This window comes from Triticum dicoccoides, chromosome 4B, assembly GCF_002162155.2.
Source record: "Triticum dicoccoides isolate Atlit2015 ecotype Zavitan chromosome 4B, WEW_v2.0, whole genome shotgun sequence".
In the NCBI taxonomy this organism is placed as follows: Eukaryota; Viridiplantae; Streptophyta; class Magnoliopsida; order Poales; family Poaceae; genus Triticum; species Triticum dicoccoides.
In genome coordinates this window covers 126,965,768-126,988,925 of record NC_041387.1, presented here as the reverse complement: position 1 = coordinate 126,988,925, position 23,158 = coordinate 126,965,768, and the positions used below count along the sequence as shown (strand labels likewise).

The 23,158-nt window shown below is 44.1% G+C and overlaps 1 protein-coding gene across 1 annotated transcript in view; it reads left to right on the top strand.

Annotated features, from left to right (window-relative positions):
* Positions 1–4,580: 4,580 nt before the first annotated feature.
* The window catches only part of LOC119292583, a 90,064-nt gene continuing 71,486 nt past the window's right edge, over positions 4,581–23,158 (top strand). Inside the window, exon 1 of the mRNA XM_037571375.1 lies at positions 4,581–5,472. Coding sequence (XP_037427272.1) covers positions 4,581–5,472 — 892 coding nt within the window. The remainder of the gene's footprint in view (positions 5,473–23,158) is intronic.

Here is a 23,158-nt window from a genome sequence, read left to right as displayed (position 1 = left end):
CACCAGCATTAATGGCAAATATTTCTTTTGGAAGTCTCCCTTCTTTTCAGTGTGGCAGTGTTATGGCTCATAATACAAGATTTGAAGGTTGTCGGTTTAAAAAGGACATGTGGCAATCTATCCCTAATTTCATTCTATTGCATATTCTGGACTTTCGTCGTGTCGGCCACACGGAGCAACATATTGCGAACGTCTGGAAGCTCAACAGTGTACCGTCTCAAGATTATATCCACACGAGATTGAATTTGTGCTCATCTTGCACGGCCTCGGGTCATTTGGCTGACTCCTGCCCTGACAAACATTGCACTACCTGTGAGCACTCACCCTGTGTTTGTGGCTCCTTGAATCCAATTACTTCGAACAAGTTGGAAGGCATTTCAACCAGCCCATTGCCTGGCCCATCTTGCTACATTTGTGGTGCTACTACCCACTTCACTTTTGGGTGCCCAGGCGCGCTTTACTGTAGATACTGCACCTTTATGGGCCACACCCCCAACTGTTGTGATGACCACAAGGCGGCTCGCTTCTACTGGAGGCCCAAGCTTGAGTTGGCCCACCAGGATGTTATCTCCGCTGGCTCACATGACAAAAGTGACATCTCTCGACAGGTTTCAACTGAGGGGTTGGCAAGTAATCGCATTGTCCGGATTTTCCCTTCTGCTAAGGATCACAAAACCACTTTGGAAACAAATGTGAATCCACACAATTATCGACAAATTGCATTGATCAGGAATTCTACTTTGGGCAAGAATAATTCCCATGCTAATCATAATCAGCCACAGAATCATTCTTCTGATCTACCCCCACCATTTACCGCACCTACCAAACTGGACTAGAAATCGCAGCGGTCGAGTGGGACCCTTCGATGTCACAACTGCGGGCGCGATGGACACGTGGCTTCATCCTGCTTCATCAACACAGGAAAAAAGGGGTGGCGCTTGGTCCCCAAGTCTCTCCCAAGGGCCGCCGCTCCGCATTCTACCTCGACCTTCACACCGTCCTCTGCTTCGTTGTAGAGCACCACCACAACCATGGCTAACTTTCCAATCAATGTCATCCCCTACCTCCCGCCGGGCATGACCGTCGAGCTCGGGCCGCCTGACCGTAGGGTGCGTGACGACATGGTGGTTGGTCCAATCCCTCCGCTGCGCCACGACTTCCTCGCCATTGCTGTAGCAAACAGGGACATCCCCTTTCACCGCAAGGCGGCTCTCCGCCACATCATTGAAGGTTTGCTTCATGAATCCGAGTTTTTTCCGACTGAAGTAGGCGACCACCCTCTTGGTGTTGGTATCTTTGGTTTTCCCAACATGCTCATTAGGGATGCAGTAGTTGGTGCCACCTTTGAGCTTGATGAGGAGGAGTTTGATGAGCCGGTAGTGATATCCTTTGTTCCTCATGATGCTGCTCTGAACATGCGTCTGACTTCTTTCGGGCCGGAGATCTGGTTGCTGTACATTGGTTTTCCGTATGATTATCAGACTCAACACTATATGCATAAATCTGTCGATAAGTTTGGTCAGTTGGTTGAATGGCATAACCCGAGAGGGGACCGTCGATTCGTGCTTCTGAAAGTCAGGGTGATACATCTTCGATTCGTTCCTAAGAGTATGGTGTTGCGCCAGCTTGGAGGCGCTCGCCAGAGCTGGACTGTGGCCATCACTATGTTAAGGAGCAGTGACTGGAATGCGCACATCCCAGATGTCCCGCCGGCCACTGAGGATCCTCCTCCCGAAGATGGAATTCCCCACCCACTTCATGGAGAGAACCTCACTGCTGAACAGATTTATCAAATGCAGCTTCACAATTGGATCGCTCAGAATGTGGCCGCCAATGCCAATGCTCAGCCAGGAAATGACAATGCAGAACAGGTGGTAGATGATGAAGTGCAGTTTCAACCTAATTGGGGAGTCTGGCCCCCATCCCCACCACATACACCTCCCGCAATGTTCAACTTCCAGGCCTGGCTAGCTGGAGAAGGTTTGCAGGTGCACCATGGCATTCATCCTCTCAATAACCTGCAAGATAGTCCGGCTGCTTCTTGGAACGACTCAATCTCTATTTTTAGCAGCTCGGACTCCAGTGCTACTCTGTTTGATGGTTTCGCCATCGTCCCTTTAAACATCTTCAACCAACTGCTTTCTGTTAATGGATCGGCCTTGGGTGTTTTGTCTGTCGACACAGCTCAGTCCAGTGATTCTGTCCAGGGCCCGATCGCGGCTCCACCTAAGGTAAACAATATTGAACTGACCCTGACTATATCCAATGCTGGTATGCAGTTCTCCATGCTTTCAGATCATGACAGCTATGCCTCGCTCCTGCTGAATGAGTGTGTGCCTATGCTAAGGCTCAACACCTACCTCACTGCTGCTATCCGGCCTATCATTGCTGCTTTTGGCCCTTGGAGTTCAGGTTTTGGTTTTCGGGATAGTTCAGTGCAATTCTCGGTCAATGTTGAGGAGACAAATGGGCATTTCTCTGTTCGGTCAGCATCTAAAACTGTCAAACACTCTGCTGGCTCTGCCTCTCGTACTATCCTCATTCCTGGTCACACCTCATGGGCTCTACACCAGGGAGATGATGCGCCTGTGTCTCTTGAGGAATCTGCCATTCTTCCCCGGGCTGCTACTTCCAAGGTTGTCATTACTGAGATTGATGCTGGCCTCGGTCAGGATGTGCCGTCAGATGTGACCATTCCTACTAACACTAATGCTCTGAGCCTAACTGCTCCGGATGATGCAGTGCTTCCTCAGCTTCCCAATGCTATCACTGAAGCATCAACTGAAGCCACCAAGACTTTGATTGCTCCTCCTGCGGTGGATCTGGGTGCAGGCACTTCAGTAGTCAGGAAAGGCAAAGCCAAAGCTCCAGCATCTGTGCTGGAGGTGCGTCGCAGCAATCGATCCAACAAATATGATGGGTTTAAGGTACCCTCTGTCTCTGACACTAAGCCAAAACCCTCTAAAGTTAAACCCCGAGTTGTACCCTCTGCTACTGATACTCCTATGGAGGTTGTTGATCACACAGTCAATCAGGGGGACTACATCCCGCCGCCTACTCCAATTCAGGTTCTGCAGCACATTGGAATTAGCAAGTGCGCCATACCGCCAGCCGAGGTCTCTGAAGAAGCTCTCATGGCCGATTCTGCGGACGGCCCGCCCCAGGCTTGAAGTATCTGAAAGTGCCTGCTGAGAGGCTTACCTATTTTGCTTTATCCTTTCATGTCTTCTTTGTTGAATTGGAACATCCTATGCTGGAATGTACGTGGCTTAAACTCTGAACCTAAACTTTTAGCGCTATCTAATGCTATCGCTTCTAGTGGTTGTGCTATCATTTGTCTGCAAGAAACAAAAAAACCCACCATTGATAATATGTTGATTAAATCTTGCTGCCCGAAGAGATTTGACAAATTTGCTTACATACCTTCGAATGGGGCCTCGGGAGGGATCGTCACAATCTGGAATAGTGCCATCTTTACTGGCTCTGTGATAATGGAAGAAGATTTTGCGTTGGCCATTAAGTTTCGTTCCACACAGTCTTCCCAGGAATGGACGTTGGTAAATATTTATGGCCCATGCCAAGGGGATTCTAGAGTGACTTATACAAATTGGCTCCGACATCTTAATATTCCATCTAATGATGATTGGCTTTTATTGGGAGACTTTAATTACATACGTGGCCCCGACAACAGGAACAAGCCTGGAGGTAATCCAAATGACATGATCACTTTCAACGACATCATTCGATCGAATCAGTTAATTGAACTGCCAATCAAGGGCAGGGCCTACACATGGAGCAATATGCATATTGATCCACTGCTTGAACAGTTAGACTGGTTCCTCACTTCCAACAATTGGACATCTTCATACCCCAACACACTAGTGGTGCCCTTGGGAAAACCAGTTTCTGATCATATCCCGTGTGTGGTGAAAATTGAAACATCCATTCCACGCAGTAAAATTTTTAGGTTTGAATCTTATTGGACTGAACATCCTGGTTTCTTTGAGTTAGTCCAATCGGTCTGGTCAAGAACCTTCAAGCATACCTCCAATGCAGCCACTTTGCTAGCCAGAAAATTCAAAGCACTCAGATATGAGTTGAAGCGGTGGAGTAAAAGATTCTCTAAACTAACAGTGGCGATCGACAATTCTAATCTTGCATTAGCCAATCTTGATGCTATTGAAAACATTAGAGCCCTCTCCACACCAGAGCAGAACTTCAGGACAATCCTGAAAAGGCACCTCCTTCGGTTGTTGGGCTATCAACGACAATACTGGCAAAAAAGATGCACTATCCGTTGGATCAAATTTGGAGACGAAGACCCTAAATTTCTGAAAGCTCTGGCATCGGAGAGATACAGACGAAACACAATACCAACACTCAAACTCTCGGATGGATCGGTCGTAGATGACCACGCGGGTAAAGAGGCAATCATTTATCATACATTTAAAGAGCGGTTGGGGAAATCAGGCGAATTCCAAATGAAATTCAACCTCCCTGATATCATCAAAAAAGTTGAGGGATTGGAGACACTTACTGTCCCCTTCACCAAGCAGGAGATAGATGTGATCGTTAACGAAATGCCGACCGACCGAGCTCCAGGACCAGATGGTTTCTCTGGTATCTTTATCAAAAAATGCTGGCATATTATTAAGAACGACTTCTATGATCTATGCAACCAGTTCTATGAGGGGACCCTAAATCTTGAAAGCATCAATGAGGGGTTTATTACACTCATTCCTAAGGTTCGCTCCCCAGAGAATGTCTCTGATTTTAGACCCATCACTTTGTTGAATTGTTGTCTTAAGATTCTCACAAAACTTCTTGCCAACCGACTACAAAAGCTCATTCTTAAAATCGTTCATCGAAACCAATATGGATTCCTAAAAGGCCGATCACTACAGGACTGTCTCGCCTGGGCGTTTGAATATATCCATCAGTGTCAAGCCTCCAAGGAAAAGATCATCCTCCTAAAACTGGATTTCGCAAAGGCCTTTGATACGATCGAACATGATGCTATGCTTATGATTATGCAGCATATGGGATTTGATGACAGATGGCTCAATTGGGTAAAATGCATTTTCTCCTCTGGCAAGTCAGCGGTGCTTCTAAATGGGGTCCCGGGTCGTCAATTCAACTGTAAATGTGGTGTTCGACAGGGTGACCCATTCTCTCCATTGATTTTTGTATTGGCGGCTGACCTCTTACAGGCCGCAATCAATGACGCTTTCAGACATGGCCGAATCCAGCTACCATTCCCCAGAGAGAACCAACACGACTACCCTGTGATACAATACGCGGACGACACGCTCATTCTTCTTCCTGCATGCCCGGTCCAAGCCCTCACAATCAAAAACATTTTCACTGACTACGCTGACTCCACTGGGCTCAAGATAAACTTCCACAAGTCCACACTGATCCCAATTAACTATGAGGCTGCCTGCTACAATGAGCTCTCCAATATCTTTGGATGTAATGTTGGTTCCATGCCCTTCACTTACCTAGGGTTACCTCTCGGGACAACCAAGCCCTCAGTTCAAGATTTAATGCCGCTTGTTTGTACAATGGAACGTCGGATGTCAAGCACTCTGGCCTTGATGTCGTATGGAGCCAGGCTATCTCTACTCAATACCATGATCACTTCACTAGTCATCTTTGCTTTGTGCACTCTCAGACTGCCACCAAAGATAATTGAACTGCTTGATAAACTGCGAAGGAAGTGTCTATGGACAAAGAAGACAGAACATGGGGACAAATGCAATTCCCTTGCGGCCTGGAGTATGGTGTGTAGACCAAAACAGTGTGGAGGCCTTGGTATAATCAACCTACGCGTACAAAGCGATGCCCTCCTTCTCAAATATCTGCATAAATTCTACAACAAGCACGATGTACCTTGGGTGGAGCTTGTGTGGTCCACATACTATACAAACAAAATCCCCCATGCCATGGAACCATGCGGATCATTCTGGTGGAGAGATGTTCTCAAGCTCACCCCGATTTACAGAGGGATTTCTAAAGCCATTGTGCATGATGGAGCTACAGTGCTCATGTGGAAAGACATGTGGCTCGACGCCACTCTCGATGAAAAGTACCAGCGCGCCTTCTCCTTTGCAAAAAAATGAAGATATTTCGGTTAAGGATTTCCTAGGATCCACATCTCTGCATGAAATGTTTCACCTCCCACTATCAGTCCAAGCAATGCAAGAAATCCGTGATCTTCAGCAAGAGGTGAGGCATGTTGGCAACGCTACTGATCCGACCCCACACGATAACTGGACTTACTGTTGGGGCTCAGTGGATTTTAAGGCCATCAAATACTACAAATTCTATTTTCGAGAGGTGCATGCACATCAATCATACAAGTGGCTCTGGGCGGCCAGGTCAACACTCAAAATTAAGGTCTTTGGGTGGCTTCTTCTCTCTGACCGCTTAAACACACGTAACATGCTAAAGAGGAGACACTACAATATTGGGGACGATTACAACTGCCTTCTTTGTGATCAGCAAATTGAAGAGACTGTCGAACACATGATCTTCCAGTGCCCCTTTAGCCAACGATGTTGGTCCATTCTAGGGATAACTTGGCAGCAAACTGGTTCAAGGCTTCGGTGGATCAGCATGGCAGCTCATGATTGGAGCAGTCCCATGTTCATGGATGTTTTCCTTCAAGCGGCTTGGAGCATTTGGAAAGAGAGGAATGACAAACATTTCAGAAGCATCCCACCAACTATTCTATCATGGCTCCAACGTTTCAAACATGACTTTGCCCTGCTCCAACATAGAACCAGAGAAGATGTGAGAGACTTTATTCTCTCCCTTGTAATTAGCTTAGAACCCCCTTGATTGCCCCCACCATATAAAGTAGTAGTAGCCCTAGCCTCCACAGGTGGAGGTAAGGCGCCAGGTAAAAACGTCATGTACATTGTACCCTGCTTTTGAGTAATACAAACACATTGGGAGCCTCTCCCACTGTCCAATTCCTCAAAAAAAACAATTTCCAGAATGTTCCAGACTCCAAAAAGGAATAGGTATGTGGTACGGTAAGTAAACCGACTCCAAAACAACTCCCATGGCAAGTTTTATCAGTTTTGGAATATTTAAGAATTTTAGGAAGAAAGAAGTAGTCCGAAAGGGACACGAGGCCCCCACAAGAGTGGAGGGCGCGCCCCCTCCTACTGGGCGCGCCCCCTGTCTCGTGGGCACCTCGTGTGCCTCCTGGACTCCGTTTTCTTGCACGTTACGTATTTTGGTCGATAAAAATTCATTATATATACTCCCAAAGGTTTTGACCATTGTATCACGCAAATATCCTCTGTTTTCATTTCGAGCTGTTCTTGTTTCAGATTTAGAGCAATATGTCGTCTCAGGATTCGGAAGGGGAAAGTTATGTGGCTGATTTCCTCACAGACCCTAAGGTCTACGGGGACTTGGAGCATGATGGCTGGACCTTTGAAGAAGAGGAAGGCTATGAGCCTAAAGTAAAGGAGGAGACGAGTTCAGACGAAGACTAAGCTCCATTACCTCAGCCTGGGGACATGCACGTGGAGTTTACAAAGTCAAGCTTCCCTGATAGAGCAAAGAAGCCAAAGATTGAGTTTACCCCTTTTCGTCTCTTGCAGGAAAATAAACAGGAATTATGCAAAAGAGTATTAAGCCTTGAGCAGGAGATTGAGGACCTAAAGGAGCAAAATATTATACTCAAGCGTAAATTGAGGAACACTACATCATCAACAACTCCTACTTCACCACCTCCGAGGACATAATCACATGGGTATGGGCACCCCCCTTGGCAACTGCCAAGCTTGGGGGAGGTGCCCCGGTGTCGTATCATCATCACACTCCTATCTTTACCGCTTTTATTTAGTTCGATCCTTTTAGTAGTATCTATATCTAGTAGATTAAAGTTTTGATATCAAGTAGTTTTGAGTTTTACTTTGTGATCTCTTTTTGTAATTGAGTCCGTGAGCTATCTATAATAAAGATTAGTGTTGAGTCAAGGGCTTTGCTATGTTGCTATGATCTTGAGAAAGTAGAAAGAACAAAAGGGTTCATATTGATCTTATGGATAGTGATGACTTCACACATAGAAAGTATGAGGCATAAAAATTGTTGAGAGTTGATAAACTTAGCCTTGGTCATCGTTGCAATTAATAGGAAGTGATAAGGAAAGAGGGGTTCACATATAAATATATTATCTTGGACACCTTTTATAATTGGGAGCACTCATTAAGTATGACATGCTAAAAGAGTTGACGTTGGATAAGGAAGACAACGTAATGGTTTATGTTTTCCGACATCTCAGTTAAAGTATATTGTCAGTGACCTTCCAAACATGTTGTGCTTGCCTTTCCCCCTCATGCTAGCCAAATTCCTTGCACCAAGTAGAGATACTACTTGTGCTTCCAAAAATCCTTAAACCCAGTTTTGCCATGAGAGTCCACCATACCTACCTATGGATTGAGTAAGATCCTTCAAGTAAGTTGTCATGTTGCAAGCAATAAAAATTGCTATCTGAATATGTATGACTTATTAGTGCAGAGAAAATAAGCTTTGTACGATCTTGTTGTGGAAGTAATAAAAGCAATGGACTGCATAATAAAGGTCCACACACAAGGGGCAATATAAAGTGACATTCTTTTGCATTAAGATTTTGTGCATCAACCCTAAACGCACATGACAACCTCTGCTTCCCTCTGCGAAGGGCCTATCTTTTACTTTATGTTTTACTTTTTGCTTGAGTCAAGGTGATCCACACCTTTCCCTTTTTCATTTTATCCTTTGGCAAGCTCCTCGTGTTTGAAAGATCGTGATATATATATCCAATTGGATGTAAGTTAGCATGGGCTATTATTGTTGACATCACCTAAAGGTGAATATGTTGGGAGGCAACACAATAAGCCCCTGTCTTTCTCAGTGTCTGGCTGAAATTCCATAACCACAAGTATTGCGTGAGTGTTAGCAATTATAGGAGACAAAAAGATAGTTGAGTATGTGAGCTTGCTACAAAGCTCTATTGTTGACTCTTTCTGATGTTATGATAAATTGCAATTGCTTCAATGACTGAGATTATAGTTTGTTAGTTCCCAATGAAGTTTTTGAACCATACTTGACATTGTGAATTGATTGTTACTTAAGCATAAGAAATCATATGATAAAATCTTTATATGTTGCTGTTATAAGAATGATCATGATGCCCTCATGTCCGTATTTTATTTTTATCGACACCTCTATCTCTAAACATGTGGACATATTTTTCGATTTCGGCTTTCGCTTGAGGACAAGCGAGGTCTATGCTTGGGGGAGTTGATACGTCCATTCTGCATCATGCTTTTATATCAATATTTATTCCATTATGGGCTGTTATTACACATTATATCTCAATACTTATGGTTATTCTCTCTTATTTTACAAGGTTTACCATGAAGAGGGGGAATGCCGGCAGCTGTCTGGCTCGAAAAGGAGCAAACATTGGAAACCTATTCTGCACAGCTCCAAAAGTCCTGAAACTCCACGAAACATCCTTTTGGAATTAATAAGAATTTTTGGGCAAAAGAAATACACCAGGGGGACCACACCTCATCCAGGAGAGTGGGGGGCGCGCCCCCCCTACTGGGTGCGCCCCCTGTCTCCTGGACCCCCTGGTGGGCCCTGGTGTCCATCTTCTGCTATATTAGAGCTTTTACCCTGGAAAAATCGTGGGCAAGCTTACGGGACGAAACTCCGCTGCCACGAGGCGGAACCTTGGCGTAACCAATCTAGGGCTCTGGCGGAGCTGTTCTGCCGGGGACACTTCCCTCCGAGAGGGGGAAATCATCACCAACGTCATCATCAACGATCCTCTCATCGGGAGGGGGTCAATTTCCATCAACATCTTCACCAGCACCATCTCCTCTCAAAACCCTAGTTCATCTCTTGTATCCAATCTTGTATCAAAACCACAAATTGGTACCTGTGGGTTGCTAGTAGTGTTGATTACTCCTTGTAGTTGATGCTAATTGGTTTACTTGGTGGAAGATCATATGTTCAGATCCTTTATGCATATTATTACCCCTCTGATTATGAACATGAATATGCTTTGTGAGTAGTTACGTTTGTTCCTGAGGACATGGGTGAAGTCTTGCTATTAGTAGTCATGTGAATTTGGTATTCGTTCGATATTTTGATGAGATGTATGTTGTCTTTTCCTCTAGTGGTGTTACGTGAACGTCGACTACATGACACTTCACCATTATTTGGGCCTAGAGGAAGGCATAGGGAAGTAATAAGTAGATGATGGGTTGCTAGAGTGACAGAAGCTTAAACCCTAGTTTATGCGTTGCTTCGTTAGGGGTTGATTTGGATCCATATGTTTAATGTTGCGGTTAGGTTTACCTTAATACTTCTTTTGTAGTTGCGGATGCTTGCAATAGGGGTTAATCATAAGTGGGATACTTGTCCAAGTAAGGGCAGTACCCAAGCACCGGTCCACCCACATACCAAATTATCAAAGTACCGAACCCGAATCATATGAATGTGATGAAAACTAGCTTGACACTAATTCCCATGTGTCCTCGGGAGCTCCTTTCTCATTATTAGAAATTGTCCAGGCTTATCCTTTGCTACATAAAGGATTGGGCCACCTTGCTGCACTTTATTTACTTTATTTACTTGTTACTCGTTACCATTAATCTTATCACAAAACTATCTATCACCTACAGTTTAAGTGCTTGCAGAGAAAACCTTACCGAAAACCACTTATCATTTCCTTCTGCTCCTCGTTGGGTTCGACACTCTTACTTATCGAAAGGACTATGATTGATCCCCTACACTTGTGGGTCATCAAGCGGTCGTGCATCTCATCCCAGGAGGAGACAGATCCCACGGGGAGATTCAGGAGCCAGGAGCGCGCCCCATCCTTGAGGGCCATGGGGAACCAGTTCGCCATGATCTCCTCGTCGTCGCTGGCCGCCTCGATGCTCAGCTCGTAGAGCGGCAGGAACTCGGCCGGGTCGGCGGTGCCGTCATAGCATGGGGGCAGATCAGGCTTGAACTTGCCCAGCCAGATGACGTTGCGAAGCTCCGGGGTGAACGCATGGCACCCTGCTGTGGTCACGGGAGCCCGTCGAGGAGGTGGATCTTGGTCTTCGTGCTCGTGCGCCGCCACCATCACAGGCGGCACACGGTCTTGACGTGGGGGTTCTGGAAGCGCACGTGCATCTTCTTGGGGCCGAAGCACCACTTGGCAGCTCGTCTCTTCGCGCGCAGGCACCTGGCGTGGCGGGTCACGCCGCGGTGCCATCCGCCTTGGTTCGACGATGGCGCCCTGGGCTGGAGGTGGTGGAGGTGCCCCGTGAGCCACGTCGCCCGCGGTAGGCGGCTGCTGAGGCAGCAAGCGGGCCTGTGCAGTGGAGTCTCCGGCGGTGCTAACGAGCTCGGTGATGCGCTCGAGCCACTCCTCGTAGAAGTCGTCGACAAGGCGGTAGCGAAGGAGCTCCCGCGCCATGAGCAGAGCAGCTTGTGCATTCGCCGGACCACGACGTGCGTGGGAGGACGAAGCGGCCGGAGTCAGTGATGGAGTGGCGGTGCGCCCGTCGTGGTGCACCGAGGGGTGCAGCGATGAAGCTTGCTGCTCGTGGCTGGCAGGGCCCATGGTGGCGTTGGCTGCCGGTGACAGAGGACGACGAGGACAGCTGTCACCCGCCGGAGCCATCTGAGCATCACAGGCGGCAACTGCGGCTCAGCGCTCACCGCGAGCCCGACGTGCGTTAGCCATGGAAGTGTCAGAGTAGCGCTGGATCGATCGACCAAAGAGAGGATCAAACACATCCCTACCTGGCGCGCCAAATGTTGGATTTTGAGTTCGGCAAACCCTTGATAGGTTCGAACTCTGGGCTGCGTGCGGAGATCTCAACCTACCCAACCTGCCTACTCACGATCCTCTAAGCCTAGCGCGTCAAGCTCAAAGGGAAAGAGAGACACAACGGTTTATCCTGCTTCGGGCCACCTTTGCGGTGTGATACGTCTCCGTCGTATCTATAATTTTTTATTGTTCCATGCCAATATTATTCAACTTTCATATACTTTTGGCAACTTTTTATACTTTTTTTTGGGGACTAACATACTGATCCAGTGCCCAGTGCCAGTTCTTGTTTGTTGCATGTTTTATGTTTCGCAGAAACCCCATATCAAATAGAGTCCAAACGGGATAAAAACGGACGGATAATTATTTTGGAATATTTGTGATTTTTGGGAGGAAGAATCAACGCGAGACAATGCCCGAGGTGGCAACGAGGGTGGCCCACGCCACCACTTTAAGTGGGCGTGCACCTGCCCTCGTGGGCCCCTCATAAGGCGGTTGATGCTCTACTTTGGCCGCGAGAAAGCTATTTTTTGGAAAAATATCTGGGCGAAGTTTTCAATACAATCAGAGTTATGGATCTCCAGATATAAAAGAAACGGTGCCAGGGCAGAATCCGAGAACGCAGAAACAGAGAGAGACAGAGAGATAGATGCAATATCGGAGGGGCTCTCGCCCCTCCCACGCCATGGGAGCCAAGGACCAAAGGGGAAACCCTTCTCCAATCTATGGAGAAGGTCAAGGAAGAAGAAGAAGAAGAAGAAGAAGAAGAAGAGGGGGGGCTCTCTCCCCCTTGTTTCCGGTGGCGCCGGAACGCCGCCGGGGGCCATCATCATCACCGCGATCTTCACCAACACCTCCATCATATTCACCAACATCTCCATCACCTTCCCCCATCTATATTCAGCGGTCCACTCTCTCGCAACCCGTTGTACCCTCTACTTGAACAAGGTGCTTTATGCTTCATATTATTATCCAATGATGTGTTTCCATCCTATGATGTCTAAGTAGATTTTTGTTGTCCTATCGGTGATTGATGAATTGCTATGATTGGTTTGAGTTGCATGTTTTATTATTGGTGTTGTCCTATGGTGCTCCCCGCGTCGCACAAGCGTGAGGGATCCCTGCTGTAGGGTTTGCAATATGTTCATGATTTGCTTGTGGTGGGTGGCGTGAGTGAGAGAAGCACATACCCGAGTAAGTAGGTTGTTTGCGTATGGGATAAAGGGGAGTTGTTGCTTTAATGATATGGTTGGGTTTTACCTTAATGATCTTTAGTAGTTGCGGATGCTTGCTAGATTTCCAATCATAAGTGCATATGATCCAAGAAAATAAAGTATGTTAGCTTATGCCTCTCCCTCAAATAGAATTGCAATAGTGATTACCGGTCTAGTAACGTAGTCAATTGCTTAGAAACAATTTCACAACTCCTACCACCACTTTTCCACACTCGCTATATTTACTTTATTGCTTCTTTATCTAAACAGCCCCTAGTTTATATTTACGTGTTCTTTATTATCTTGCAAACCTATCCTAGCACACCTACAAAGTACTTCTAGTTTCATACTTGTTCTCGGTAAAGCAAACACTAAGCGTGCGTAGAGTCGTATCAGTGGAAGATAGGACTTGAGAGAATATTTGTTCAACCTTTAGCTCCTCGTTGGGTTTGACACTCTTACTTATCGAAAGAGGCTACTATTATCCCCTATACTTGTGGGTTATCAAGACCTTTTTCTGGCGCCGTTGCCGGGGAATCATAGCATGGGGTGAATATTCTTGTGTGTGCTTGTTTGCTTTATCACTAAGTAATTTTTACTTGCTGTTCTTAGTTGTTCTCTATCTTTAGTTATGGATATGGAACACGAAATACCAAAAAAAATAGGTGACTTGCTACTCATGGAGATGGGGAACCTCCTAAAACCCTCGATGCTCGTTATGTGCAAGAAATTATGTACTACTTTGATAATCCTGAGGAAACCTCATTCAACTATGTTATGGGAGACACGTTGGATCAATGTGAATACTTTAGGGATTATCGCTTGACACATAAAGGGAAACTATTATGGGATCAAATTCATATGTTGTATTGGTATGCCCGTCAACTATGCTTGAGATATGATTATACTTATTGCTCTAGGATGAAGTCTCCACACCTTCCCTTTTCATGCAAATTCAATGATAATAAAAACCTTGGCTTCTTATGCTAATGGTATCTATGATTACTATGATGTGGAACAAATAGAAGAATTCGTTGCCTTTATGGGTGCTTATGAGATTGAATCTATGTTTAAAGAGTTTGATGATTTTGATGATTCAGTTTATAGACCTGAAAATTTTGCTATACTTAGATATTGCTATGAAAATTATGAATACAATTCCAAAATTGATGCATTTATTGAGAAAGTCTCCGTTGTCCAAGAAGAGAATAATATTTTGTAGGAGTCTATAGAAGAAGAAATTGATGAAACTGTGAGCTCATTGGATGAAAAAGATGATGAGGAGAGCGAAGAACAAAAGGAGGAAGAGCGGATTAGCTACCCGTGCCCACCTTCTAATGAGAGTAACTCTTCAACTCATACATTATTAATATCCCTTTGTTCTTACCAAAGGATGATTGCTATGATCCCTTTAATTCGTTTGAAAGATCCCTTTTTGATGATGCTTGCTATGCTTGTGGCCAAGATGCCAATATGAATTATGCTTATGGAGATGAACTTGCTATAGTTCCTTATGTTAAACATGAAATTGTTGCTATTGCACCCACGCATGATAGTTCTATTATCTTTTTGAATTCTCTCGACTACACTATATCGGAGAAGTTTGTGCTTAGTAAGGATTATATTGATGGGTTGCTTTTTACTACTACACATGATAATTTTGATAGATATAATATGCATGTGCTTGCTGCTCCTACTTGCAATTATTATGAGAGAGAAACTATATCTCCACCTCTCTATGTTTCCAATATGATAAAATTGCAAGAAACTGTTTATAGTATGCACTAGCCTTTACTTGGTGTGCATGAATTTTTCTTTTATGACATGCCGATGCATAGGAAGAGAGGTAGACTTCGTCATTGCTTGATATATGTTACTTTGTGCTCACTACTAAATCACAAATCATTGTTAATTAAAATTGGCTTTGATATACCTTGGGATCCGGGTGGATCCATTACTCGAGCACTATATGCCTAGCTTAATGGCTTTAAAGGAAGCGCTGCCAGGGAGACAACCCGGAAGTTTTAGAGAGTCATTTATTTCTGTTGAGTGCTTTCGTAAAGTTTAGAAACAAAAAAATAAAGAGGGGAACCCAAAACTTTTCAAAAAGGAAAGTGAAAGTGAGAGAGACAAGCATTGTTGAAGTGGGGGAGCTCCTTGAATTTTGTTCATGCTCACGGAAACTTTGTGAATCTTAATTACAGAAACTTTTCATCAAAAATAATTATCCCCTTGTACAATTCCATTGTATTATGAAAATAATGTTCTAAGGTTTGCCTTTAGGATGTTTACAATGCTTGTTGGTTTGTACGGTGCAGGACAGAAACTTTGGCTGTAGTGCGCGATTTTACATTTTTTGCTGGAACGGCAAACGGTTCTGAAACTTTTTGCACTGTCTTGCTATACAAATTATTTGTTTTTACTAATTTTGGTATAATTTTTGGGGTAACAGAAGTATGGTGAATATTCATATTGCTACAGACTGTTCTGCTTTTGACAGATTCTGTTTTTGATGCATAGTTTACTTGTTTTGATGAAACTATCAATTTCTATCAGTGGATTAAGCCATGAAAAAGTTATATTACAGTAGACACAATGCAAAAACAAAATATGAATTGGTTTGCAGCAGTACTCAGAGTAGTGATTTGCTTTATTATACTAACGGATCTTACCGAGTTTTCTGTTGAAGTTTTATGTGGATGAAGTGTTTGATCAAGGAGGTCTCGATGTGAGGAAAAGGAAGAGAGGCAAGAGCTCAAGCTTGGGGATGAACAAGGCACCCCAAGTAAATATTCAAGGAGACTCAAGCGTCTAAGCTTGGGGATGCCCCGGAAGGCATCCCCTCTTTCTTCAACAAGTATTGGTATGTTTTCGTATTCGTTTCGTTCATGCGATATGTGCAAGTCTTGGAGCGTCTTTTGCATTTAGTTCTCATTTTTCTTTTATGCACCATGCTGGTATGAGATATTCCTTGGTTGATTTATAGAATTCTCATTTCACTTCACTTAAATCTTTTGACTATGGCTTTATAGAATGCTTCATGTGCTTCACTTATATCATTTGAAGTCTGGATTACCTGTTTCTCTTCACATAGAAAACCGCCATTTGTAGAATGCTCTTTTGCTTCATTTATATTTGTTAGAGCGTGGGCATATCTTTTGTAGAAAGAATTAAACTCTCTTGCTTCACTTATATCTATTTAGAGAGATGACAGGAATTGGTCATTCACATGGTTAGTCATAAAATCCTACATAAACTTGTAGATCGCTGAATATGAATGTTTGATTCCTTGCAATAGTTTTGCGATATAAAGGTGGTGATATTAGAGTCATGCTAGTGGGTGATTGTGCATTAGTAGAAATACTTGTGTTGAGGTTTGTGATTCCTGAAGCATGCACGTATGGTGAACCACTTTGTGATGAAGTTGGAGCACAATTTTATTTATTAATTGTCTTCCCTATGAGTGGCGGTCCGGGACGAGCGATGGTATTTTCCTACCAATCTATCCTCCGAGGAGCATGCGAGTATTACTTTGTTTCAATGACTTGTAGATTTTTGCAATAAGTATATGAGTTCTTTATGACTAATGTTGAGTCCCTGGATTATACGCACTCTCACCCTTCCACCATTGCTAGCCTCTATTGTGCCGCGCAACTTTCGTCGGTACCATACACCCACCATATACCTTCCTCAAAACAGCCACCATACCTACCTATCATGGCATTTCCATAGCCATTCCAAGATATATTGCCATGCAACTTCCATCATCATCATATACATGACTTGAGCATTCATTGTCATATTGCTTTGCATGATCGTAAGATAGCTAGCATGATGTTTCCATGGCTTGTCCGTTTTTTTATGTCATTGCTACGCTAGATCATTGCACATCCCGGGACACCGCCGGAGGCATTCATATAGTCATATCTTTGTTCTAGATATCGAGTTGTAATATTGAGTTGTAAGTAAATAAAAGTGTGATGATCATCATTATTAGAGCATTGCCCCTGTGCGGAAAGGATGATGGAGACTATGATTCGACCACAAGTAGGGATGAGACTCCGGACTTAATGAAAAAAAGGCCAAAGAAGCCAAATAAAAAAAGGGGGCCAAAGAAGCCCAAAAAAAGAGAAAATAAAAAATGAGAGAAAAAGAGAGAAGGGGCAATGCTACTATCCTTTTACCACACTTGTGCTTTAGTAGCACCATGTTGTTCATAGAGAGAGTCTCCTATGTTAACACTTCCATATACTAGTGGGAATTTTCATTAAGAACTTGGCTTGTATATTCCAATGATGGGCTTCCTCAAAATGCCCTAGGTCTTCGTGAGCAAGCAAATTGGATGCACACCCATTTAGTTTCTTTTGTGGAGCTTTCATACATTTATAGCTCTAGTGCATCCGTTGCATGGCAATCCCTACTCACTCACATTGATATCTATTAATGGGCATATCCATAGCCCGTTGATATGCCTAGTTGATGTGAGACTATCTTCTCCTTTTTGTCTTCTCCACAACCACCATTCTATTCCACATATAGTGCTATGTCCATGGCTCACACTCATGTATTGCGTGAAAGTTGAAAAAGTTTGAGATTACTAAAGTATGAAACAATTGCTTGGCTTGTCATCAGGGTTGTGCATGATTAAATACTTTGTGTGATGAAGATATAGCAACAGCCAGACTATATGATTTTGTAGGGATAACTTTCTTTGGCCATGTTGTTTTGAAAAGACATGATTGCTTTATTAGTACGCTCGAAGTATTATTGTCTTTATGTCAAATGATAGACTATTGCTTTGAATCACTCGTGTCTTAATATTCATGCCATGATTAGACATATGATCAAGATTATGCTAGGTAGCATTCCACATCAAAAATTGTCTTTTTTATCATTTACCTACTCGAGGACGAGCAGGAATTAAGCTTGGGGATGCTGATACATCTCCGTCGTATCTATAATTTTTGATTGTTCCATGCCAATATTATTCAACTTTCATATACTTTTGGCAACTTTTTATACTATTTTCTGGGACTAACATATTGATCCAGTGCCCAGTGCCAGTTCCTGTTTGTTGCATGTTTGATGTTTCGCAGAAACCCCATATCAAACAGAGTCCAAACGGGATAAAAATGGACGGAGAATTATTTTGGAATATTTGTGATTTTTAGGAGGAAGAATCAACGCGAGACGGTGCTCGAGGTGGCCACGAGGGTGGCCCACGCCACCACTTTAAGTGGGTGCACCCCTGACCCTCGTGGGGCCCTCGTAAGGCGGTTGATGCTCTACTTTGGCCACAAGAAAGCTAATTTTTGGAAAAATATCTGGGCGAAGGTTTCAATCCAATCGGAGTTACGGATCTCCAGATATAAAAGAAACGGTGCCAGGGCAGAATCCGGGAACGTAGAAACAGAGAGACAGATCCATTCTCGGAGGGGCTCTCGCCCCTTCCACACCATGGGAGCCAAGGACCAGAGGGGAAACCCTTCTCCAATCTAGGGAGAAGGTCAAGGAAGAAGAAGAAGAAGGGGGGCTCTCTCCCCCTTGCTTCCGGTGGCGCCAGAACACTGCCGGCGGCCATCATCATCACCGTGATCTTCACCAACACCTCCATCATCTTCACCAACATCTCCATCACCTTCCCCCATCTATATTCAGCGGTCCACTCTCCGCAACCCGCTGTACCCTCTACTTGAACATGGTGCTTTATGCTTCATATTATTATCCAATGATGTGTTGCCATCCTATGATGTCTGAGTAGATTTTTGTTGTCCTATCGGTGATTGATGAATTGCTACGATTGGTTTGAGTTGCATGTTTTATTATTGGTGCTGTCCTATGATGCTTTAATGCTATGGTTGGGTTTTACCTTAATGATCTTTAGTAGTTGCGGATGCTTGCACTACAAAAAAAGTACACTTCCGTGATGATACGTGTTTGTCACAGTAGGTCGCGTTTTTTGTCATGCATGTACATCCATGACAAATTTATGACAGAATCAAGATAGTCATACCTATGTTGTCGTAGAAGTGTTCCATGACATTACCAAAATTATCATCACGGAAGTGTCCACTTCCATGACGATAAATCGCGCGTCATAGAAGTGCTTTCGTCAAGGGTGACCGACACGTGGCATCCACCGTAACGGAACGCCGTTAAGCTATCGGGTTGGATTTTGGATCCGATAACCCGTTAACAGTCACGACCAATGCCGATTTTCCACGTGTAAAATTCTCATTGGCTGACGGATCCACGTGTCAGCTCCGCATTGGCACAGGTGTCACTCATCCAACGGTCGAGATGGGACTATGATATGTTGACACGTGGACCGGCCCAAAAGTGGCCCACAAAGTTTAAATGGGCCGGCCCAACCGAAGGCCCATAAGATTTAGCGGACCATAATGGGTCGGCCCAGCTAAGGGCCCACAAAATTTAGCGGACCAAAATGGGTCGGCCCAGCTAAAGGCCCACAAAATTTTGCGGACCACATGGGCCGGCCCAGCTAAACGCCCACAAGATTCTGCAGACCATAATGGGCCGGCCCAGCTAAAGGCCCAACATTCTCTATCAAATCGGCCCGTCAACGGCCTGGTCTAAACTTGTCATCAATGTGGCCCATGGTCACTTCTGGCCCGTTAACAGTCCGCTAAGTAATTGGGCCGAATTACGGCCCGGTGTATTTCCGGCCTGTTAAAGGTCCGGCTTCATTTGGGCCCATTTACAGGCCATCAAAACTTTCGGCCCATAAACGACCGTGAAGGATTTGGGTCATATTCTGCCATGTCTGTCATTCAGCCTGTTAGAGGCCCACTATAGATTTGGGCCACTTTCGGCCTGTTGTCATTTTTGGCCTGTTAACGCCGGACGTAAACCATGGGCCATATGTGGCCCAACGTCATATCGGGCCCATTAACGGCCCATATAAAAATGACGATAATCTAGCCCGACCGAAGTTCCGGCCTGTTAAAGGCCCGTGTATTAGGTCGGCGCATTTACAGCCCGTCCAAATTTCGGCCTGTCAAATATCCGCATCGTAAATGGGCCACCATTTCGGCCTGCTAAGTCCAGTGGGTTATTTGGCACAATCAGGGCCCAATCTCACTTTCGGTCTATTAAAGGCCCATGTTTTTTATGGGCTCGAGATATTTACACCTATAAACGGCCTATTTTTACTGAGGGCCCACATTATGTTTAGGCCTGTTAAAGGCCCACTATGGGCACAGGCCTACCAGAAAAATTTGAAAGCTTATGCTAATTTAAGCCCAGATATTTTTAGTGGGATACATGCCAATTTCGGCCCGTAATCGTTTTTAGCCCAATTGGAATGGGCCCGACGAATGTTGGCATGTTGGTCTCCTACGAAGCTTTCGGCCGAATACATTACTAAGATAAACCTACACTATACAAAAATAGCATCGTAATTACTGCAGCTTGTGGCAGCATGATAAATGTTGTATCACAACAAAATAAATTCCAATCATACAACAAAAGGCCTGTTGGCATAAAGTTTACAGTCCTTCCAGATAAAAGCACCATCAGATGTATAGAAGCACAGATCATTTGACCTGAGTGCTAATGTGTCAGGCTGTAGAATCTGATGGAGCAGCACGATCTCCACCTTTTTCTGCCATTGCTCTTCAACAACGAAGCGAATGTCTGATAGTATGGTTTCAAAACCATTCATATCTTGACGACATTTCTCAACCACTATTTTGTTTCCGAAACAACGTCCATTAGGGATTGGACTTGTGTCTGGAGCACAGATATATCACTCTGTCTAGCAGGAAGATTTTGTTCAGTAGGCGATTTGGACGAGGTTACCTTGACAACCAACCCAGAATTACGCAGGAAGGTGCATTTTGCACTGTTAGTGGAGAGATACTGACGCACTGCAGCAAGAGGTGACATTGTGCCTGTAGTAGCCTCGTCACCTTCAGGTGGTTGTGGCTGTTCAATCATTTGTTCCATAGCTTCCTGAAAGTTTGAACTTGTAGATTAGTATACCAGATAAGTTACTAATGAGATAAAAACAAACAAAGTAGGTTAAACGTTTATACATAACTTATTTTGGTGAACTACTGTAATACATTATCATGTATTGTAGTGCCAACTACATAATAAAATCACTTTCGGAACATATGCCCATGTAGCATGCCTACTGTATTGTCTATTTCCTCACATTCGTTAACATCTAAGGATAAAGAGACATGGTTTGAAGTAGGATGAACATAGTATGACATCATTCATATCATGGGCAAACAGATATAAAACAAATAGGCTATTTTATCATTGTGTGCGCACGTGAACATAACAACTAGATTACAGATCAAGACCAAAAGAATATCCTTCATATCTTTTAAACCATGTAAGGTGAAATGATACGTTAAGACAACTGTGTATAAAAGTGAACAGAGTAACTGACATTGGCTGCAAACCAAGTAGTTAAATGAACACATCACAGTACCAATCAGTTCAAGGCAGGAGGAGTAAGGACTTACAATAGCGGCTTGAACTGGTGTGCTCATGCCCTTCATCTTGCTTGTGTGGCAATCCTTGAAGATTTTCACTGCATTCGGTTCAGGTTCTTTTTGGTCCGCATGGGCTTTCCTCTATATTTGGAACAAGTCAATATAGATACGATAATATGGCACACAAAAAATAAGGAAGTAGCAGCTATTTACAAGAGCCTCGCAGTGTGCAATATAGCTACGAGATCCTGTTGTCTGTTGGAATTTCACTTTAGAACGGTTGGTTTTGTTCTTCAAACAGTTAGCCTAGAAGAAGATACACTTGTAAGGCACATACATAAATACAAGTTCAATATGTGGTCTGATCAAATACATATAACCTACCTGATACTTTGGATCAGACCAGTGTTTAACGAGGGTTGTCCAGTCTTCATCTGTGATATATTCCACTGGAGATATTTGGGCGATTTCATTGTTAGCCTTGCCTTCAAAGTGAGATTTTCTAAGGTGGTACCGATACTGTCGCAGAGCAGACTGAAAAACATGAGTGCATGCTTGTTTAGCTGCATCATCTTTCGGATCCAACTTGAACCTCATCTATTGAAAAAAGAATGTGAGTCTTATTAGGAGGAAGCTAGAAAGTATGGGACAGAGAAAGACAATATTACTAATTGCGATGAATAACATTACTTACGGATAAATGGTCAAGGAAGGTGTTAAACTGGGTATTGTCTTTCTCATTCCTATACTGGATCCATGTTGGGAGGATACGCGCATGACACCTAACGGCAACGGCTGCCTCTGATACTAACTTGGCTGACTTTGTAGCATCACGTGGCCTTTTTAAACCTGCCTCAAAATGGATCTCCATTCTTCCTCCTTTAGATTTTGTTAATCTATCAAGCGTTATCCCTGATGTCTGTTTCCGCTTGCGCCGTGGTGCTAGTTCAACAACGAATATGGAAAATGTTAGTGTACATCAAACTCTGAGAGTACATATAAAGGAGCATGCAACTGCAAGTTGACTCAGTCAGGTACCGTCTTGGTGTTAATGCTCATGAGGTTCATCTGATCTTGCCAAGTCCTGTTGTGTCAGCAGTGCTTCGGAAGTAGTGTTAGGTGTGAAGGCAGCTTGGGAACTGGCCAGTTCCGGAGCAAACAAATGAGTAACTGGTTGAGATGCTGGTACAGTTGAAGCGGATGCTGCAGCTGGTGGAGCAGGTGATACTGTGTTTGTAGATTTAGCCGGTGGACTTGGACCTTCTACTGCACTATAAGTACCAGCAGAATCTCGACGGCAGAACCTTTTCCGTTTCACCCGACGAGTAACAGCACTCCCTACTATATTATTTTCCTTGCTCTTTTCTGACTTTGCCATGTCAAGATGTACCCACAACACAAAAGAATAAAATCACTCTTCAGAACTCATTGATGCATGATACAGACAAGCAATACTTTGATGTAAGACAACTGTATGAGGATGGAATATGTAAGAAAAACAGGACGGCATGACATATTCACAGCTACGATGTGCAAACTAAGCAGAAGGATTTTCAAGAAAATAGAAGTAATGCAAGCTAGACACCATATGAAAGATGCAACCAATATTACTCTGCCAAGTTAAAAGTGTCTTGTCA